General features: G+C 47.1%; 1 protein-coding gene across 1 annotated transcript in view; it reads left to right on the forward strand.

The window, feature by feature from the left end:
- The first annotated feature begins 5,114 nt into the window (after positions 1 to 5,114).
- The window catches only part of METTL14 (methyltransferase 14, N6-adenosine-methyltransferase non-catalytic subunit), a 94,156-nt gene continuing 83,090 nt past the window's right edge, over positions 5,115 to 16,180 (forward strand). The window contains exon 1 of the mRNA XM_063920225.1: positions 5,115 to 5,332. Within this exon, the coding sequence (XP_063776295.1) occupies positions 5,267 to 5,332 (66 nt within the window). The 5' untranslated portion in view covers positions 5,115 to 5,266. The remainder of the gene's footprint in view (positions 5,333 to 16,180) is intronic.

The following is a 16,180-nucleotide window of genomic DNA, read 5'->3' on the forward strand; positions in this document are numbered from 1 at the left end:
CGTCCCAGGCGCAGGGAGAATCACCTTTTTTGTTAACTGTGATAGGGCACGGTCTAGAATGGGGGGTGACTCCCACCTTTTCCTGTACTCTGCAGGGAAAGGGTAAGCAGCCTGAATTCGTTTTGGAATCTGAAATTTCTTTTCAGGGTTAGTCCAGACTCCCTCAAAGAGACTGTTCAGCTCATGAGATGGAGGGAAAGTTACATTAATTTTCTTTTCATTATAAAAGTAAGCCTTTTCCTGTGGTACAGGAGGGGCCTTCATAACGTCTAACACCTCCTTTACAGCAACAATCATGTATTGAATGTTTTTTTTGCTAACTTTGGATCTATTCCCCTGGAATCACTAGTGTCGACACAGGAGTCAGAGTCCGTGTCGGTATCAGTTTGTACTACTTGTGCAAATGACCTTTTCTGTGAACCAGAGGGTTCCCCTGTTGATGAAAAAACAGCACTATTAAAAATCACGTCTTCCACGGATTTTCTCCAGTTTTCTGCATGAGACTCAGACTTATCCAGTCTCTTACTGATATGATTCACACTATCACATAATTCTTTCACCCATTCAGGCTCGTGGTGTGACGGCAGCGCCACCACATTACAACTCTGTGTCCCTAAAATGGCTCCCTCAGGGGAAGAGCTCCCTGTCTCACACATGTCACACACGTACACAATCACATCACAGCCACTCCGGGGCTTCTGGGGACAGACCCACAGTAAAATCTGTCAGAGAGACACAGAAAGGAATAGCTAGTCCACAACTCAGCGCCAAAATAAAAAATCCCTGTGTCGCATACTTTGTACACAGAGACTTTCAAGCGCTTATATATTGTCAATAATAGGTTTGAGTACCTCAATATTACACTTTCCCCCCCTTTTTGCACCCTGATACTTGATTCAGAAGTGGAGAGGAGGATCAGCGTTTCTTCCCCTGCTGTCTGCTGGGAGAAAATGGCACTGAGCAGTGTGCTGGCTGCCTGAGGAAGAAGCCCCGCCCCCTGCAATGGCGCGTTTTTCCTCAGCTATTGTAATAGATATTTATACTGGCGGGGGTGTAGGACTGTGCCACAACATCATATGCTACCCTTTGCCAGTGAGAGCAGGTTTCATGCTGCCCAGGGCACCCCCCCCCCCTGCTGTGCACTATGGATAGCATGCTCGCGCAGCGTTCCCGCTCGATGCGCGGTACCTTAAGCCGTCACGATGACCGGAGGTCCCTCTCTGCAGATCTCCGGTAATACTACTTACCAGTCTTCTGACTTCTGGCTCTGTTAGGGGGGTGACGGCATGCTGTGGGAGTGAGCGCATAGCCGCAGCTAGTGTTCAGTACCATTCAGGAGCTAATGGTGTCCTGACAGCAGAAGCAGAGCCATGAAACTATTTAGGAAGTTGGTTCCTACTTCTTCCCCCTAAGTCCCACGAAGCAGGCAGACTGTTGCCAGCAGTCTCCCTGAAAATAAAAATCCTAAATAAAGTCTTTTAGTGAAACTCAGTAGAGCTCCACTAGAGTGCAACCAGTCTGCCTGAGCACATTTTCTAAACTGAGGTCTGGATGAGGGGCATAGAGGGAGGAGCCAGTTCACACTCTGGAAAAGTCTTAAAGTGCCCATGGCTCCTGCGGAACCGTCTATACCCCATGGTACTGAAGTGGACCCCAGCATCCTCTAGGACGTATGAGAAATATATTTATAAACATGGGACCCCCTGTAAACTGCCTCAGAGCACTATCCACATGGACATCTTCTGGGAAGAGTAACCTCTGGCATGTGAAGTGAGCCACTTTGCACATAGCATGGCGGGTGTTTGTTTTTCAATGATCCAAACAAGGTTAATGATCTTCTGAAGTTTAGTTATGCTTACCAAGGGGGTTCCTTGTCTTGAACTAGAACACATATCAATATATGACTGAAGAAATATTTTGGATAGGATAAACTAACTCCAGAGCCTATCCTGCCTATACAGAAGATGTCCATCTTTAATCCTGTTTCATCTAATTCCACCATCAATTGTTTTATCAATCATATGAGCAATATGTACAACATTGAGGCACGAAGTTCCCAATATGTTGGTAATTTGACACCTACAGAGAGAGTTGCATTGAGGAACCTGGGCACCTACCAAGATATTGTTATTCGCCTAATGGATAATGGCGGCGGTGTTGTGGTCCAAGATCTTGAGGTATATAAGAATTAAATCTATAGTCAGCTTTCGAATACACAAGTATACCAACTACTGCCGGCAGATCCCACTGTGACATAGAAACAAGAAATTGATGGGATACTCACGGAAGCGGTCTTTGCTAATGTCATTACACCCAAAACAAGGGATGCGCTCATTCAGGATTGGCCAACCATACCGGTACTGTATACCATCCCTAAGTTGCACTAAAATCCGGTGCAGCCTCTGGGATGGCCTATTATTGCGGCACGTGACTCATTATATTTTATGATCTCAAAGTATTTGGATTATATTTTACAACCCATTGTGCAGCACCGAGCAAGATGTCTTAAGGATACTACGACCTTTCTGCACCAACTAGAAGCGCTAACTCCATTACCGGATAAATATCTCATGTGTACCATCGATGTTATTAATTTGAACACCAATATTCCCCATCAGCAGGGAATCGAAGCCACCAGGTGTTCAATAACAGGTAACATAAAGTACAATGGACCGGATGTTGATTTCTTTATACGACTATTGGAAATCACATTAACACAAAATTTGTTTTTATTCGATGGAAAAATTTACCAACAAGGCTCGGGCTGCGCAATGAGATCTTGCGTAGCTGCGTGCTTTGCAAATATTTTTATGTGTGAAGCGGAAAACGATATGTTTCTCACCAATCCTGTAACACTGAATAACATCAAAGCATTTTTTCGCTACATCGATTTATGGGGCCTAATTCAGAGTTGATTACAGCAGCAAATTTATTAGCAGTAGCACTGCAGGGGGGGGGGGGGGGGGGGGCAGATATAACATGTGCAGAGAGAGTTATGTTTGGGTGGGCTGTGTCCAAACTGAAATCTAGATTGTAGTGTAAAAATAAAGCAGCCAGCATTTACCCTGCACAGAAACATAATAACCCACCCAAATCTAACTCTCTCTGCACGTTATATCTGCCTCACCTGCAGTGCACATGGTTTTGACCAACTGCTAACAAATTTGCAGCGGGGGGTGCTGCGGGTGGGGGAGGGGTCACCACGGGTGGTGGTGGTGGGTTGCCGGGGATGGGGCTCGGAGGTTCTGCGAGTGGGGGAGGGGCGGGTAATGCTTCTTCTGCTTCTCCTCCAGAAAGCACCTAAGCTGCTGTCCTCCCTTTGGCAGTGGCTCTCCACTGCACTGCACTGCCACCTTTTACATTGATTCAGCGTCCAGACATTACCCTCCGCGATATCACCCACTCCATCCGTTACATTAGCCATCTCGGGGCTTCCAGGCAGGCAGCCCAGGTGCTGTGTTGCGGAGTCAGGGCCTCTGGGGATCTGGGCACAGCTGTGGCGGGGATGCACTTCTGTGACATCACACGCAGAGGAGGCTCCGAGGCTCAGCGAGTATGCTGCAGGGAGGGCTATGAAAACCTTCCACTGTGCCGCTTTCATACACATCTGTGCCGGTGGCCGCAGCAGCTTTTGTTCCACCTGCGCCGCGGCTAGGGAGCGGAGATTGTTGATGCTGGAGGGGGCAGGCGGACTGGCAGCAGGACATAGAATGCTGAGGTAAAAGATCCCGTCCCCCCCCGTCCTCCCTATCTACAGCGCAGAGACTTGCTGCAGATGCAGTGGCATACCCTCCAGCTGTACCTTTTTGGCAGGTACAGTACCTTTTTTTATGGTCTGTACCAATTTTTGGCTCTCCAAACTTCCATTGAAAGTATTGGAAAAGGGGCGTGTCCATGCCACTGTACCCGTGGCCACACACCCTTTTTGAATTTGTACTGATATGTATGTGTAAATTGTTGGAGGGTATGTTTTACATCTTGTGGTATCCAGCCCCACAGCGGTGAGATACTTGGTATCGAGGCTGCAATTTGTATTGTGGTATTTTACAAGAACTGTTTTTAAGTGAATAAAATTGATTTGCACTATGGGCGCCCTCTTTTCATCCATTTTTTTTCTCTCTCTCTCTATATGTTCAGTATAAATTACCAGCGGCCAGGATACTGACAGCGGCATCCTGGCCACCAGTATGCCGGCAGCGAGGCAAGTCATCAACGGCCCTTGCGGGTTTAGTTATGCTAATCCACTGGGTCCTGTGTTCTGAACTTTAACCTAAAAAAAATAAAAAATAAAAATTATATCTATCTATATATATATCGTTAAATAATACTGAGTGAATGTTACCATGAACACTATTCTGCTTGCATCCCATACCCTCCAACATTTTACACATAAAAATTGGTACAAATTCGAAAAGTGGGGTGTGGCCACAGTTAAATGGGCATACCTCCCAACTTTGCATTTCTAGAAGGAGGAACACATGCGCGGCGAAGCCGCTCGCGCTCCCTGGAAAGGGGTGTGGCCAAAGAAAAGGGTGCGTGGCTTCGCTGAGGACCCGCAATCGCGAGCCACGCCCCCATTTTCGTCAGTGTTGGGGCATGCCCAGCGCTCTGTGAGCCGCTGGCATGCCCCCTATCCCTCTGACTCCAATGAATAGCAGGGCAGCGAGAAACAGAGCCTCCCAACTGCCCCCCTCCCCACCGCGGGACACTGCGGCCCGCGGGTGGGACAGTCCTCAAAAAACGGGTTATGTTCCGCGAAAATCGGGACAGTTGGGAGGTATGAATGGGGCATGGCCACGCCCCTTTTCCTATACTTTCAATGGAAGTTTGGAGAGCCAAAAATCGGTACAGACCATAAAAAAAGGTACTGTACCTGCCAAAAAGGTCCAGTTGGAGGGTATAGCATCCATGGCATGCTGCACAGGCCTCTGTTTTAGGCTGCGTTACACTCATTTTTTTACTATCCGTTCGTACAAAAGCCCGCAACCATACAGATAGATCTCCACAAAAATGGATGGTTTCCCTATGCCCGACCTCATTCCTCTGACAGTGCGCCGCTCAAGTGAAGGGAATATCACATGTGCTACGCTAAATTCTTATGCCATTCCCTGTGCCCTAATTAATCATGGCTGCTCTCTGCACATGTTTTCATCTGACGTAATCACAGTGCGACGCGAGAGTCGCAGCCGATTGTTAGTGCCTGCTCTGCAGCCGTCGGGTAGTGGAATTTCACGAAGGGAGCATAGACACAACCGATCGAGCAGCTATGAACAGCCGCCTGCAGGAGATCCGGGCCCGGCAGAAGCTGCGCAGGAAGTTACTGGCTCAGCAAGTAATGCCTATACAGATGCACGTGATTAGAGTGTCAGCTCTGGCGAGCAGGGCTCTCCTATTGTGTCACTTGGATAATATTAGAATGGCTACAGGTCTAACTCCTTCCCCTACTCACCACTGCTATAGATAAGCAATGAATACACATGTAATATAGGGAGTTAGCGTTCCAGTGCTCTGTGCACAGATAGTTCAGTTAGTGAAATAACATTAAGCTGTTTAGAGGATGGCATACCCTAGCCTAGAACCTATAGACAGCGTATAGTGCCAATGTGTGACATGCAGTCTGATATTGAGTGTGTGTGTATCTGCAGTATAATGTAGCCTGAAGTGTATGTGGTGCAGCACTGACCGAGAGAGTAACATGACTCTTACATGGGAAGTTTTTGTGTCACATCGATCTGCATTAGTGTTATTATGGTGCAGATTACAGGGGCATACCTCCCAACATGACCCTCTCCAGGAGGGACAAAATGCTCTGCTCCTGAACTTCTCTTAATTGGGCAGTACGGATGGTGTAAAGCTAGACATACACTATACAATTATCTGGAAGATTATCTGCCAGATCTGGCTGGTTGGAATGAAAATCTGGTAATGGATGAGAGCAAATAACAATCGACCATTTTCTCAAAAAAAATGAAAACCGGTCAAAAACTGTTGTTCATGCAAATTGGTTAAAGCCATGATTGTCATTTACTTCCATCCATTACCAGATTTTCATTCCAACCAGCCAGATCTGGCAGATAATCTGCTAGATAATTGTATAGTAGGATGGCCCGGGGTTAAATATGACCACTTGAGAGTGATTGATCCATATATTTAAAAATAGTTGCCCGGGATTTTAAAGGCCCATACACACTTGACGATAAAATGAGCGACGTCGTTCATTTCAGCCCTCATCAACGACGTAGCTCATTATAACGTCAAGTGTGTATGCATCCGACAACCACCGATGCGCGGCCCCGCGGGACGTTAACGACCCTCGCTTATCTGTGGAGCATGTATGCTCAATTTCCACTATGGTCTTTACCGACCAGAGACGTCGTTGAATGTTTATGGTGTCAACGACCAAGCCACTGTTCACCAGCCCTGTTCCCAGCTCATTATTTTAATAAACTGTTCAGCTTGGATGCTTCAACGATGAATGGTCTTTGGTCGTTGGTAGTGTGTATGCTCATGTCGTTTGCTCAGCTGTTCAAGGGAAGTTGTTAACGACGTGTGCATCGTCAAGTGTGTATGGGCCTTAAGAAAGTCTGTTTACAAAAATATATGTAAATATTAAACACACAGTATACATAACATTGTAGATAGCTGAATACCCGTGCTTTGGTACAGGATGAGGATGGTAAATTAGAATGATAGTTTGTTAATTTACGTTGGTTGGAGATCTAGTATATAGGCATATCTTGCTTCCCTGATGCACTTTGTGTAGTGACCGGACCCCTTTTTGGTCCCCCAAGGGACCTTGCTCTTCCCACTATACTACTCAGTCTGTGGCTTCCTGCTGCCTCCATTCCCCTGCTCCCATCATGTCAGTGCCCCCTTTGAAATTAGTGTTTTTTTTTTTGTTTTTGTTTTTTAAAGTTTCTTATATAGCGCAGCACATTATGTATCCCCTGATATACTCCATGCTGCTGGGGGACCGTGCTACTTCCACTATATAACTCTCAGTGTGTGGGTTTGTGCTACCTGCATTCCCCTCCTCGCATAATGTCACTGGCTTTGTCACATGCAGCCCTGTCGTCACTGACATGCATGTCCTGATATAAGGGGTCATTCCGAGTTGATCGCTTGCTAGGTACTTTTAGCAGCTGTGCAAATGCATAATCGTCGCTTTGCAAGAGTGCGAACGCCTGTGCAGCCAAACAGAACAAAAACATTTTGTGCAGAACAAGACCAGCCCTGTAGTTACTTATTCTGTGCGATGATTGCAGCGACGAAGGTCCCGGAATTGACGTCAGATACCCGCCTTGCAAACGCCTGGACACACCTGCGTTTTTCCAAACACTCCCAGAAAATTGTCAGTTGATACCCATAAACAACCTCTTCCTGTCAATCTCTGCTGTGCGAATGTGATCGTCGCTATAAGCAGTGCAAAACAACAATGCTCTTTGTACCCGTACGCCGCACGTGCGCATTGTGCCCCATAGGCATGCGTAGTTTTGCACTTTTTTAAAGATTGCAACGCAGCGAACATCGGCAGCTTGCGATCAACTCGGAATGACCCCCATAGTCTGTGCTGCTGGCCCACCCACAGTGTTTGTTCCCAGAGTGTAAGTCATTTGTGTAGCAAGTTGGGTGTAAATTGCTCCAGGCATTTCAGAGTTATGCTGGCTGCTGAAAAACTCTGTGCTGCTGCCTCACCCTAGGGGTGCTAGGGGTGTCTTACACCCCACAGTGTTTGTTCCCAGCTTGTAAGTCATATGTGTACCAAGTTTTTTGTAAATAGGTCCAGGCATTCGGGAGTTATGCTGTCTCCCGAAATACTGTGTTGCTGTCCCACACCTAGGGGTGCTATGGGTGTCTAACCCCCACAGAGTTTGTTTCCAGAGTGTAAGTAAGATGTGTACCAAGTTTGGTGTAAACTAGAGATGAGCGGGTTCGGTTCCTCGGAATCCGAACCCGCCCGAACTTCATGGTTTTTTTCACGGGTCCGAGCGACTCGGATCTTCCCGCCTTGCTCGGTTAACCCGAGCGCGCCCGAACGTCATCATGACGCTGTCGGATTCTCGCGAGGCTCGGATTCTATCGCGAGACTCGGATTCTATATAAGGAGCCGCGCGTCGCCGCCATTTTCACTCGTGCATTGAGATTGATAGGGAGAGGACGTGTCTGGCGTCCTCTCCATTAGAATAGAGATAGATTAGATAGAGAGAGAGAGATTGTGCAGAGTCGCAGACAGAGTTAGTTTACCACAGTCAGTGACCAGTGCAGTTGCTAGTTAACTTTTATTTAATATAATATATCCGTTCACTTCTCTCTGCTATATCCGTTCTCTGCCTGAAAAAAAAAACGATACACAGCACAGTCAGTCACACAGTGTGACTCAGTCTGTGTGCACTCAGCTCAGCCCAGTGTGCTGCACAGTCATCAATGTATAAATTAAAAGCTTATAATTAATTGTGGGGGAGACTGGGGAGCACTGCAGGTTGTTAGCAGGAGCCAGGAGTACAATTATATTAATTAACAGTGCACACTTTTGCTGCAGGAGTGGTGACCAGTGCCTGACCACCAGTATAGTATTGTTGTATACTACTAATATCTCTTTAAATATCAACCAGTCTATATTAGCAGCAGACACAGTACAGTGCGGTAGTTCACGGCTGTGGCTACCTCTGTGTCGGCACACGGCAGGCAGTCCGTCCGACCAGAATTGTATTATTTATTATTATATACCTACCACCTAACCGTGGTTTTTTTTTCATTCTTTATACCGTCATAGTGTCATCCTAATTGTTACGAGTATACTACTATCTCTTTATCAACCAGTGTACAGTGCGGTAGTTCACGGCTGTGGCTACCTCTGTGTCGGCACACGGCAGGCAGTCCGTCCGACCAGAATTGTATTATTTATTATTATATACCTACCACCTAACCGTGGTTTTTTTTTCATTCTTTATACCGTCATAGTGTCATCCTAATTGTTACGAGTATACTACTATCTCTTTATCAACCAGTGTACAGTGCGGTAGTTCACGGCTGTGGCTACCTCTGTGTCGGCACACGGCAGGCAGTCCGTCCGACCAGAATTGTATTATTTATTATTATATACCTACCACCTAACCGTGGTTTTTTTTTCATTCTTTATACCGTCATAGTGTCATCCTAATTGTTACGAGTATACTACTATCTCTTTATCAACCAGTGTACAGTGCGGTAGTTCACGGCTGTGGCTACCTCTGTGTCGGCAGTCGGCAGGCAGTCCGTCCATCCATAATTGTATTATTATTATAATATATACCACCTAACTGTGGTTTTTTTTGCATTCTTTATACCGTCGTCATAGTGTCATACTAGTTGTTACGAGTATACTACTATCTCTTTATCAACCAGTGTACAGTGCGGTAGTTCACGGCTGTGGCTACCTCTGTGTCGGCAGTCGGCAGGCAGTCCGTCCATCCATAATTGTATTATTATTATAATATATACCACCTAACCGTGGTTTTTTTATACCACCTAACCGTGGCAGTCCATCCATAATTGTATACTAGTATCCAATCCATCCATCTCCATTGTTTACCTGAGGTGCCTTTTAGTTCTGCCTATAAAATATGGAGAACAAAAAAGTTGAGGTTCCAAAATTAGGGAAAGATCAAGATCCACTTCCACCTCGTGCTGAAGCTGCTGCCACTAGTCATGGCCGAGACGATGAAATGCCAGCAACGTCGTCTGCCAAGGCCGATGCCCAATGTCATAGTACAGAGCATGTCAAATCCAAAACACCAAATATCAGAAAAAAAAGGACTCCAAAACCTAAAATAAAATTGTCGGAGGAGAAGCGTAAACTTGCCAATATGCCATTTACCACACGGAGTGGCAAGGAACGGCTGAGGCCCTGGCCTATGTTCATGGCTAGTGGTTCAGCTTCACATGAGGATGGAAGCACTCAGCCTCTCGCTAGAAAACTGAAAAGACTCAAGCTGGCAAAAGCACCGCAAAGAACTGTGCGTTCTTTGAAATCCCAAATCCACAAGGAGAGTCCAATTGTGTCGTTTGCGATGCCTGACCTTCCCAACACTGGACGTGAAGAGCATGCGCCTTCCACTATTTGCATGCCCCCTGCAAGTGCTGGAAGGAGCACCCGCAGTCCAGTTCCTGATAGTCAGATTGAAGATGTCAGTGTTGAAGTACACCAGGATGAGGAGGATATGGGTGTTGCTGGCGCTGGGGAGGAAATTGACCAGGAGGATTCTGATGGTGAGGTGGTTTGTTTAAGTCAGGCACCCGGGGAGACACCTGTTGTCCGTGGGAGGAATATGGCCGTTGACATGCCAGGTGAAAATACCAAAAAAATCAGCTCTTCGGTGTGGAGGTATTTCACCACAAATGCGGACAACAGGTGTCAAGCCGTGTGTTCCCTTTGTCAAGCTGTAATAAGTAGGGGTAAGGACGTTAACCACCTCGGAACATCCTCCCTTATACGTCACCTGCAGCGCATTCATAATAAGTCAGTGACAAGTTCAAAAACTTTGGGTGACAGCGGAAGCAGTCCACTGACCAGTAAATCCCTTCCTCTTGTAACCAAGCTCACGCAAACCACCCCACCAACTCCCTCAGTGTCAATTTCCTCCTTCCCCAGGAATGCCAATAGTCCTGCAGGCCATGTCACTGGCAAGTCTGACGAGTCCTCTCCTGCCTGGGATTCCTCCGATGCATCCTTGCGTGTAACGCCTACTGCTGCTGGCGCTGCTGTTGTTGCCGCTGGGAGTCGATGGTCATCCCAGAGGGGAAGTCGTAAGCCCACTTGTACTACTTCCAGTAAGCAATTGACTGTTCAACAGTCCTTTGCGAGGAAGATGAAATATCACAGCAGTCATCCTACTGCAAAGCGGATAACTGAGGCCTTGGCATCCTGGGTGGTGAGAAACGTGGTTCCGGTATCCATCATTACTGCAGAGCCAACTAGAGACTTGTTGGAGGTACTGTGTCCCCGGTACCAAATACCATCTAGGTTCCATTTCTCTAGGCAGGCGATACCGAAAATGTACACAGACCTCAGAAAAAGAGTCACCAGTGTCCTAAAAAATGCAGCTGTACCCAATGTCCACTTAACCACGGACATGTGGACAAGTGGAGCAGGGCAGGGTCAGGACTATATGACTGTGACAGCCCACTGGGTAGATGTATGGACTCCCGCCGCAAGAACAGCAGCGGCGGCACCAGTAGCAGCATCTCGCAAACGCCAACTCTTTCCTAGGCAGGCTACGCTTTGTATCACCGCTTTCCAGAATACGCACACAGCTGAAAACCTCTTACGGCAACTGAGGAAGATCATCGCGGAATGGCTTACCCCAATTGGACTCTCCTGTGGATTTGTGGCATCGGACAACGCCAGCAATATTGTGTGTGCATTAAATCTGGGCCAATTCCAGCACGTCCCATGTTTTGCACATACCTTGAATTTGGTGGTGCAGAATTTTTTAAAAAACGACAGGGCCGTGCAAGAGATGCTGTCGGTGGCCAGAAGAATTGCGGGACACTTTCGGCGTACAGGCACCACGTACAGAAAACTGGAGCACCACCAAAAACTACTGAACCTGCCCTGCCATCATCTGAAGCAAGAAGTGGTAACGAGGTGGAATTCAACCCTCTATATGCTTCAGAGGTTGGAGGAGCAGCAAAAGGCCATTCAAGCCTATACAATTGAGCACGATATAGTAGGTGGAATGCACCTGTCTCAAGTGCAGTGGAGAATGATTTCAACGTTGTGCAAGGTTCTGATGCCCTTTGAACTTGCCACACGTGAAGTCAGTTCAGACACTGCCAGCCTGAGTCAGGTCATTCCCCTCATCAGGCTTTTGCAGAAGAAGCTGGAGGCATTGAAGGAGGAGCTAACACGGAGCGATTCCGCTAGGCATGTGGGACTTGTGGATGCAGCCCTTAATTCGCTTAACAAGGATTCACGGGTGGTCAATCTGTTGAAATCAGAGCACTACATTTTGGCCACCGTGCTCGATCCTAGATTTAAAGCCTACCTTGGATCTCTCTTTCCGGCAGACACAGGTCTGCTGGGGTTGAAAGACCTGCTGGTGACAAAATTGTCAAGTCAAGCGGAACGCGACCTGTCAACATCTCCTCCTTCACATTCTCCCGCAACTGGGGGTGCGAGGAAAAGGCTCAGAATTCCGAGCCCACCCGCTGGCGGTGATGCAGGGCAGTCTGGAGCGACTGCTGATGCTGACATCTGGTCCGGACTGAAGGACCTGACAACGATTACGGACATGTCGTCTACTGTCACTGCATATGATTCTCTCAACATTGATAGAATGGTGGAGGATTATATGAGTGACCGCATCCAAGTAGGCACGTCACACAGTCCGTACTTATACTGGCAGGAAAAAGAGGCAATTTGGAGGCCCTTGCACAAACTGGCTTTATTCTACCTAAGTTGCCCTCCCACAAGTGTGTACTCCGAAAGAGTGTTTAGTGCCGCCGCTCACCTTGTCAGCAATCGGCGTACGAGGTTACATCCAGAAAATGTGGAGAAGATGATGTTCATTAAAATGAATTATAATCAATTCCTCCGCGGAGACATTGACCAGCAGCAATTGCCTCCACAAAGTACACAGGGAGCTGAGATGGTGGATTCCAGTGGGGACGAATTGATAATCTGTGAGGAGGGGGATGTACACGGTGATATATCGGAGGGTGAAGATGAGGTGGACATCTTGCCTCTGTAGAGCCAGTTTGTGCAAGGAGAGATTAATTGCTTCTTTTTTGGGGGGGGTCCAAACCAACCCGTCATATCAGTCACAGTCGTGTGGCAGACCCTGTCACTGAAATGATGGGTTGGTTAAAGTGTGCATGTCCTGTTTTGTTTATACAACATAAGGGTGGGTGGGAGGGCCCAAGGATAATTCCATCTTGCACCTCTTTTTTCTTTTCTTTTTCTTTGCATCATGTGCTGATTGGGGTGGGTTTTTTGGAAGGGACACCCTGCGTGACACTGCAGTGCCACTCCTAGATGGGCCCGGTGTTTGTGTCGGCCACTAGGGTCGCTAATCTTACTCACACAGCTACCTCATTGCGCCTCTTTTTTTCTTTGCGTCATGTGCTGTTTGGGGAGGGTTTTTTGGAAGGGACATCCTGCGTGACACTGCAGTGCCACTCCTAGATGTGCCCGGTGTTTGTGTCGGCCACTAGGGTCGCTAATCTTACTCACACAGTCAGCTACCTCATTGCGCCTCTTTTTTTCTTTGCGTCATGTGCTGTTTGGGGAGGGTTTTTTGGAAGGGCCATCCTGCGTGACACTGCAGTGCCACTCCTAGATGGGCCCGGTGTTTGTGTCGGCCACTAGGGTCGCTAATCTTACTCACACAGCTACCTCATTGCGCCTCTTTTTTTCTTTGCGTCATGTGCTGTTTGGGGAGGGTTTTTTGGAAGGGACATCCTGCGTGACACTGCAGTGCCACTCCTAGATGGGCCCGGTGTTTGTGTCGGCCACTAGGGTCGCTTATCTTACTCACACAGCGACCTCGGTGCAAATTTTAGGACTAAAAATAATATTGTGAGGTGTGAGGTATTCAGAATAGACTGAAAATGAGTGTAAATTATGGTTTTTGAGGTTAATAATACTTTGGGATCAAAATGACCCCCAAATTCTATGATTTAAGCTGTTTTTTAGTGTTTTTTGAAAAAAACACCCGAATCCAAAACACACCCGAATCCGACAAAAAAAATTCGGTGAGGTTTTGCCAAAACGCGTTCGAACCCAAAACACGGCCGCGGAACCGAACCCAAAACCAAAACACAAAACCCGAAAAATTTCAGGCGCTCATCTCTAGTGTAAACTGCTGCAGGTATTCCAGAGTTATGCTGTCTGCTGAAATACTCAGTGCTGCTGCCTCACCCCTAGGGGTGCTTTGGGTGTCTTCCCCCCACAGTGTTTGTTTCCAGAGTGTAAAGGCCCATACATACGGTGAGATTCGGGCTATGCCTGATTCTCACTATGCGACGGGCTAGGTCGGCATCGCAAGCACATAATGAGTTTGCTTGCGATACTGACTATGTGCGATTTTGGCTAAGTGTCAGTTTTGACTATCTTTTCTACGATGTAGTCAAAATTGACTTGCCTACACAGCCTATCTATGCTTGTGATGCCGACCGCACGGGACCACATATCTGCATCGAATCGGGATCGCAAGGTGACTTTCACCTTGCGATCTGCACTAACTTTTCTTACGATTTTGACTATATAGTCAAAATCATAAGAAAATATCTCACCGTGTGAACACACCATTAGGCAGATGTGTACTAATTTTGGAGTACATGGGTCCAGCAATTCCGGAGTTATGCTGTCTCCTGATATACTCTGTGCTGCTGTTCCCCCCCCCCCCCCCCCCCTAGGGGTGCTAGGGATTTCTAATTTTTTAGTTGCCTCCGGCGTGTTTTAATACGCTTGTATGACAAATTTCATGATCTTCGCTTGTAAACTCTGGATTTGTATAGAAAGACAGAAGGACAAATTTTCACTTTTATAAAGTAGATGCAAGTGCAGCCTATAAAGGACACAATTTCCATTATTACAGAATATGTCATATCTTAGTGGCATTATGGTATAATGTTATCATGTTTAGATCTCCCTGGTATCTCATAGGAATATTTTTTTTTTCTCCCCCCATGGAAGTCACACTGGGCCTGATTCAGGTCCTGATGGTGTTACAGTACATAGCGCATAGTACCGATGTTCGGTACTTTGCACATGCACCTACCACATACTGTGTCGTTGGACGCACTATGGCTGCAGACTGCCGTTTGGAGGTGAGGAGGAAGCGGTGACTGCCTTAGTTTTCCATTTTGGATGAGTGACTAGGACAGGATCTTTTTCAGAAGACTGAGATTTCCTGGCCTCTTTATGGGAACTACAGCAGCATGCTTTTGTGACCCCATGGACACAGCGGGTATGGGACTCATGGTCGACAGTCTCTATGTCTACACTATAAATAGGTCGACACGGTCATTACGTCGTACATGAAAAAAGGTCGACGTGTTTTTCATGGGGGGTTTTTTGGTGTCGTTTTCTTCGTACAGTGACCGGGAACCCCAGTTAGTGCACTGTGTCCCCTCACATGGCTCGCTTCGGTCGCCATGCTTCGGGCAAGGTGCCACTGCTCCGCATGGCACAGGTTACCATTCCCAATTGTAGTCCACGTGGATCGTAAAGTATGAAAAAGTAAAAAAAAAAAAAAAAAATGTGAAAAACTCATGTTGACCTTTTTGCATGTCGACCTTGTTCATGTCGATATAATGGTTGCGTCAACCTATTCACTGTCGACCTAAGTGATGTTGAACCAGAGTCCGGATACCGGACACAGCACAGATATCTAAAGCAAGCAGGGGGCGTCTACTTATTCCAGATGCCTCCTGCTGCATTACCATACTAGTGCATAGCTGCTGCTTCAAAGTACATATATATTCTCTAGCATCCATAAGGGATATTGGGAGACTTAGTATGACCAGGGCCGGATTAACAATGGGGCGGATGGTGCTGGAGCTCCAGGCCCCCCATTGAAAAAAGGCCCACAGGCTCCCTCCAGTGCAGCCAGAGTTGATGGGAGCAAAAAAAGATCCTGTCATCACCAGCAGCTCACTCACCTCCACCCCTGATCGGCTGGCCAAAGTCCGACTGCTGACCACCCCAGGGCCTGTCCAGAGTGGGCTGATTCCCCTGCCTATATCTGCCTGAGGCTCCACCCCCTGTCCCGTCCGAGGCTCCGCCCCCATGTCACCCAAAGCTCCGCCCCCACACAATGTGGCTTATGGCACTGGCAGCACACAGTAAGCCTGTTCAATTTACCCTGTATGGTGTGGGGCTGCACATAATAAATACAACAGTTACAGCACAGCAGAAGAGCAAGGTAGGTGGTGGGGTGGTGTCATGACGTCAGTACATATATTAGAGAACAGGGGGCATAAGTTTAACAATGATATTATAAAAGAGGGGACAGGAAGCTCAAGTTATATAAGTATATAAAAGGAGGGTTAGTGGGCATAAGTTAAATATAAGGAGGAACAGGGACACAATTTTAATATAAACGGGGTCACTTAGTAGGTGCAACTTAAATATAAAAGGGGGGATGCTGATACAAAGTAAATATATATCACGGGACAAGTGACAATGTAATTAAAT

The sequence above is a fragment of the Pseudophryne corroboree genome, chromosome 1 (genome assembly GCF_028390025.1).
Source record: "Pseudophryne corroboree isolate aPseCor3 chromosome 1, aPseCor3.hap2, whole genome shotgun sequence".
In the NCBI taxonomy this organism is placed as follows: Eukaryota; Metazoa; Chordata; class Amphibia; order Anura; family Myobatrachidae; genus Pseudophryne; species Pseudophryne corroboree.